Source organism: Malaya genurostris, chromosome 1, assembly GCF_030247185.1.
Source record: "Malaya genurostris strain Urasoe2022 chromosome 1, Malgen_1.1, whole genome shotgun sequence".
In the NCBI taxonomy this organism is placed as follows: Eukaryota; Metazoa; Arthropoda; class Insecta; order Diptera; family Culicidae; genus Malaya; species Malaya genurostris.
In genome coordinates, this window is record NC_080570.1 from 145,822,243 (window position 1) to 145,828,385 (window position 6,143).

Consider the following 6,143-nt stretch of genomic DNA (forward strand, 5'->3'; position numbering starts at 1 on the left):
TACATTAATCATAAGTCTACCTTACGAACTTCATAGGTATGATTTATGAAATTCATAAGTAGGTCAATGTAATTTTTTTCTCTGAAGATCATAAGTTTGACTTATGATTTCCATATGGAAAACTTGTAGCGAAATATCATAAGGGTTTCTTATAGATTTCAATAGCTTTTTTGCGTCCGTGTACACTCAAGCAAATTGAGTAGTGAAAATCATAAGGCAAATCTTATGATGCATCAAAAATCATCAAAATCATAATTTCATAAGATAAATATGAAAAATATACCTCTTCAATATACATCTCATCTATCACTATTATAGTTTTCATACGAACAACTTATGAACTTCACAATTAATGAGAGAAGTTATGTTTGTCATATAAATTTCGCACAATGTTCCTAAAAATTTCGTTTGAATTTCATAAGGCGTTTTATTGGAATTCCTATTTTCGGGATTTCATAAGGCGGTCTTATGATTCGCTTACGATATTCTTGTGGCTAAAAATCATACGAAATCATTATGAAATTCCATATATTTTTTGCCTGAGTGTACTGTCCTCAGCCCTTAAGACATTTTCAATATGAGGAATTGGAGCCCTGTTGGACCAGCTTCACTGTGTCATTTTGGGAAGTTACAACTTATTTTTTTATATTAACGAAACATTTCTACTTTGGGTAGAATTACAACTCATTTTCACACTATTTATGTAACAACAAACCACAGAAAACAAAAATACGGGCTCACATATGCATTGTGTGTAAAATTTGCTAATTTAGTGGGGCGAATAATTGTAGATGTCATCACGAACGGCACTATTTTGGGTGCTATATTCATATTCACGCTTGAATTTATTTGTGTTTTATTCCGATTGAATTCACGTGTGATTTAAACGACATGGAAAAGAAGTTGTCTTCTATACTTATGCAAATCGTGTGAGAAGTGTCCAAATCGTTTTAGTTGTAATATTTTTACAATAGACAGGAAAACTGTGGAATCGATATCGGAATGTAGTGAACCGTTTCTCAGTGGGCTACCCCATATACATTCAGTTTTTCCGTCAACCCAACAAAAAAAATGCTCTGAAATTTCGTAAGAAATCCATTACGATCTCTAACTGGATTCCGATTCAAGAGCAATAATCGATTATGACTATAAATCGGTTGTTGCATTTGAATAGGAATCCAGTAAGGGATCGTAATGAATTTCATCTCAAATTTCGGACACTTTAGCTTCCCGTTCCAGAGAACTGGTCAAAATACTTCGAAATGGAACTTATTGAGAAAGGCATGAATACACAATTAGGTAGATGGAATCACGAATTAACCAACAAGAAATGATCTATTGTTAAACTTAGAACAGTTGGAAATCGTTTATTTGATTGCATTTTGGTGACTCTTAACAGACAATATATAATTCAATACAAATTACATTAGTTGTACCAGTAAATATACATTTCATTTTCGAAAGAAGTAATAGAAGTAATCAGTTGAAACGATTAGAAACATAACACTTCCGTATTTCCTTCTCAACCCTTCAGCAGAAAACTCAAATCCGCTCCGACTTCGAACTCTTCGGGTTCGCTTCCACGGTAGAAAAGTCGAGCCGGACGCGTTCCAATCAGGGTCGCTTTTTCCCCATCCACCAACAGCGTTGACCCTTCGCGTAATCCCAGCACGGGAGCATCGTTGAGCTCATGGAACTGAATTAACCTTTCCTCGCGGGTTTCACCCTTATGCGTTCCACCCACTTCCGGATCCAGGTAGTGTGGATTGATGTTGAACGGCACCAATGCCAACGCACTGAAACTGGGTGGATAAACGATCGGCATGTCGTTGGTGGTATGAATGCTCCTAGTGGCCACATTTGTCCCGGCAGAACTGCCCACATATGGAACGGCATGATTCAGCACCCGGATGCGAATGAGCTCGACCAGTCCCTGATCGTACAAGGTTTTCAACAACAGAAACGTATTGCCACCACCGATGTATATTGCTTGGGCTTCGTTCACCGCTCGTACCGGGTTCGGACTGCTATGGATTCCCTCACACTCGAAGCCCCACCGTTTGAGCACCTTGCCTACCTTCTCCGTATAGCTGTCGTGATTGGTAAGAGCGTAGGGTATAAACAACACTTTACTCACGTTGTTTCTGGAAATTAGAAAATAGGTTTTTGTAAGAGGATTGTACAATCAAAATTTTGTAGGACAGTCTTACTTTTTCAGAAACGAGCTTATATCGCTCTGAGCATGCTGCAAGTACTCGTAGCCATGGACAGCTGACGAGGACATCAGGAAGAGCTGGCGTTGACTCATTTTGACCATAGAATAGGTGTTCATAGAATCAACGGCGTCGGTGGACACTAGAAAAGCAGAAAAAGAATAAATCATTACAAAACGAATCATAGATGACTTCATTGTGAATGATGATCTAGAACAGAATTGAAGACGGTTCTATTTCAACTGCATACCACGTGTTCTTTGATTGCGATAATAAATTGAATACTGCCGGCAATTGGTGCCAATGTAATGGGGAATGATTTTTTTTTGCATAAGGCATAATTTGCATAATTCAAGATCAACCGCACTTTTTTGAAGATGCTCTCAAATAGGTGACAATAATACACAAATTGATGCAGTTTTCTTACGAAAAATTCAGATTCAAACCGAATATTTGTTTTTCTTACAAACTCTTCTGCATAAAGTCCTTTAGAACGGAGTGGCGCAATTAACCCAAGTAAAACACCATCAATATAAATGGACCAAACTGACTTCTTTCACGGAATACATTGATAGTACAGGTGATGTTTTTCACATTTTCAGACAATAAGTATTCAATACATTGTTATCGTTGATTGCACCGTCAATGTCATCTCCCTAGATTTATTTTAATCCCCATCAATCTGTAAGGATTCAGATATATAACTACCTATCAGCTGAAGCAACAAGATTCAACTAAGGCTTCTTCCACACACACGATAAGGTTTTTACTTCTTTCAGTTTACCGGTTTTTAAGGCACTGTTTCATCAAAACATCAAAACGAACGGCTACAATGGAATAATACCGTCTTGATAAGATTGCTGAACCGTCTTGATAAGATTGAATGTTGTTTCAAAGAAGAGAAAGTGATAACGATAAACTATAACATCAAAACAAAAAATGATAATGCAATTTGAATTTGACAGTATCTTGGAAGCCTGTCGGTTTTGCTGTCAGTGTACCCAGTAAGAAACGTTTCCGCCAAATGAGAATCGATATGGTATTTGCAATTGGCACAATGACGCTGCAATCAAATGTAGAGGCGCTGCTTGTTTAGAGATGAAAGTTTTTTAATAACTTCACCTTCTAAACGACTTCTTATAAAAACGGGCAAATTCGTTTGAAAAATCATAGTAGAGGTGTGAGAAAAAGTTTTTACTTTGAGGTGGTAATGTTGATCGTAATTTATTGTGCGAAAACTAACGTTTATTTAGAATAGAGCATTATACTTGGTTCAATACCATTTTTCAAATGCCCGGAAATAACAAATAAAGCATCCAAAATAAATTGTACTCCATTGCTAAACATTCTTGTATTCGAGAAATCACTGGTTTCTGTTTAAAAAAATGTGGGTTTGAAAGAAGGGGCTGGGGTCCACTAGGAGATTGATAGTACCTATTAGCTCTCTCCGGACTGTACCAGCCTAGATGCCGTGTGGAATCCGGCGGAAAAAAATGAACCAAGAATAGATCCACTGGGTTCCTGCTTCCATGTCGTGAAAGGCGACAATTGCAGGAGTTTCTTTTTCCTTTCAGTTATCAGATATTTTCAATGTTTTACTTCTGATTACTCTATTTTACTAAATCATCTCTTTTTTCAACCTATCAATTTCCGTCTAGCTTCGGAGAAAAGTTTTATTAGGAATGATTTCTTCTTCCATGTTATTGATTGTCTTTCAGGATTATAAAATGAATGATAAAAATCAACCATTGCGCAAATCCGTTTATATTACAAAGTTAATAACAGAGATAACATATATCGGTATATTGAATACATAGTAAAAACACTTAATATTAATATTTCAAACAGTAAATTAATATTTTTCTCGGTAGCCGGCTGCCCAGATCAACTAATATAACCAATTAATAATTTCAATAAATAATTAAAATAATAAAGCGGAAATAATAAAGAATCAAGATGCGTGTGAAATCTGTTGACCTTTGTTTGGTGATTTTAAATGATTTTATAATGACTGTTTAGAATATTTCAATGCAATGAATCAACTTTTTTGTCTAAATCCTATTCGCTCGTTTATTTTGTATCACATAGTTTCATTTATAAAAACGTGCTTAATCCACCTAGCAGTGAGATGATACCTTTTTTTTTATCAATCCGCATGTGTTTTTTTGCATGACTAAAAAAAACGCGAAAGGTAGATGCATAAACGAGTGACTGCATACTCGACAGCCGGCTGTCCGGAGTTTTGTCAATTTCGGAGATTGACTGTTTCGTGCATTATATTGCCAGCACAATGTAACACATAAAACGATAATACTTTAAAACATTCTTGGTAGCCGGCTACCCAGAGCAATAAACACATGATAACACTATTAAAACATTTACTAACAAAGTATCCTCTCCTGTGATGCATGTGGGAATGCAGAGGATTCCTCGGTTCTTAGTAGCAACATGCATCGAACTAACAATCCTTTCCCTCCCAAGTAGATCTGCATTCGGACGTGGCCGGCGTCGGTATTGATCAGCATGCATGGTTCAATACAGTTTGCACAGTGTGAAACAATGTGTTATTCCCAAACATGTTACTTCAAAAAATCATTTTGCAATCTCAATTGGTCCAGATCAATAACGGAGTAGCAACACACGGGCGGTCTCTAATGCTAAGGCTAATGCTAATGCTAAAAAAAAATGTGGGTTTGAAAGAAAAAACCTAACCTTACCCAATTTGCCAGTTGCCAAATTTCACTGAGTGTTTTGATGTTGTAAATTTCGTAACTTGACTATTTTAATTGTCATAATACAATACAGAATTAAATCCGATTAATCGATTCGATTCATCGATTTAACTCGTGAAACATTTTCAAAATATGCTCCATAAAATAGTGAAATTAGCGAACTTTGTCTGCGATGGCAGGGCCGCCGAGAGAAAATTCGGGCCCATCAATAATATATTCCATTCGTATTCTCGTCCACAAGTTATGTCTCCGCCATTACCAACTCTACTTTTTATGTTCTATTTGATTATTATGACGAAAAAAAAAATAATTTTAAACAAACGAATTTCCGGCTCCATAAAAAAGTCCCGGCCCAGGGGGATATTTAGATGGAGGTTTTAGGGAAAACCGCATTTTCGGTAACAGGATGCCGCTGAATATGCTATTTATAAAAAAATTGATGAAATTGGATGAAACAAACGCCTAAAAATAAGCTCGAGTGTTTTCAGTTCTTTCCAAAAACTTAGCACTAATCATGTTGCTATACTAAATGGTAAGGAATTGACTTGGTCCGATCAAATAATACATTCACCCATATAGTTTTTTTTCTTTTTACCTTTTTTATACAAAATAGGTAAAGAATTTGCACAAACTTTAGAAAAAATCTTCCGAGGCCCGGAGGGCCGAGAGTCATATACCAATCGATGCAGCTCGACGAACTGAGCAAATGTCCGTGTGTGTGTTGTCAACAAAGAGGTCGAGAAAATGAAAGGTCTCCCCGTCACCCTGAACGCTATCGAATGGTTTTGAGATCGGATGTTTACTTTTTGAATTATACTAAGTTTTATGTCAAAATTTTCAAAACAGCTCGACTCCATCTCAGGAAAGATGGCTTGGACGAGCAAAAAAAAAGGTCCCAAGGATTGGTTTGCCACCCCCCTAAAAACGCTGATAATAGATCATTTCTTATATGTCATTCGACGCTTTGACGTTTCGCCTGTCAGATCTCGCTACATACACTCACGCAAGAAACTTAAAACAATGTTCTATTCGTTTTTCAAATTTTCATTAATTTGAAACAAATTCGTAATAAAAAGAGAAAATATACAAAGAGAGGCTCTCAATTTCAGTTGGACCCTTTTGTCGTGAGACTATCAAACTGACTATTGTGATGTGATTATAAAGATTTTCTTGGGTTTCACAATTCTGTTTGAAAGTC

The 6,143-nt window shown here is 36.4% G+C and overlaps 1 protein-coding gene across 3 annotated transcripts; it reads right to left on the reverse strand.

Annotated features, from left to right (window-relative positions):
* Window positions 1-1,334: 1,334 nt before the first annotated feature.
* Window positions 1,335-3,138, reverse strand: LOC131426089 (probable alpha-aspartyl dipeptidase). 3 transcript variants are annotated; one of them, XM_058588525.1, is made up of 3 exons: window positions 2,922-3,138; window positions 2,211-2,355; window positions 1,335-2,144 (listed from the first exon to the last, which is right to left on the reverse strand). In XM_058588525.1, exons 2-3 carry the CDS (start codon window positions 2,330-2,332, stop codon window positions 1,523-1,525), a joined length of 744 nt encoding a protein of 247 aa, XP_058444508.1. In that variant the 5' UTR covers window positions 2,333-2,355; window positions 2,922-3,138; the 3' UTR covers window positions 1,335-1,522. The 3 variants fall into 3 exon arrangements, with proteins under 3 accessions (XP_058444508.1, XP_058444509.1, XP_058444506.1); XM_058588526.1 differs by lacking the exon at window positions 2,922-3,138 and adding an exon at window positions 2,680-2,915; XM_058588523.1 differs by lacking the exon at window positions 2,922-3,138 and adding an exon at window positions 2,464-2,560.
* Between the last annotated feature and the right edge of the window lie 3,005 nt (window positions 3,139-6,143).

Excerpts from the sequence above, each read along its gene's own strand:
- LOC131426089 (XM_058588523.1), bottom strand. The coding sequence starts at position 2,545 with ATGCAAAAAAAAATCATTCCCCATTACATTGGCACCAATTGCCGGCAG. Across the intron at positions 2,356-2,463 it reads TCGCAATCAAAGAACACGTG|TGTCCACCGACGCCGTTGAT; the intron begins GTATGCAGTTGA and ends CTGCTTTTCTAG. Across the intron at positions 2,145-2,210 it reads ATAAGCTCGTTTCTGAAAAA|AAACAACGTGAGTAAAGTGT; the intron begins GTAAGACTGTCC and ends TCTAATTTCCAG.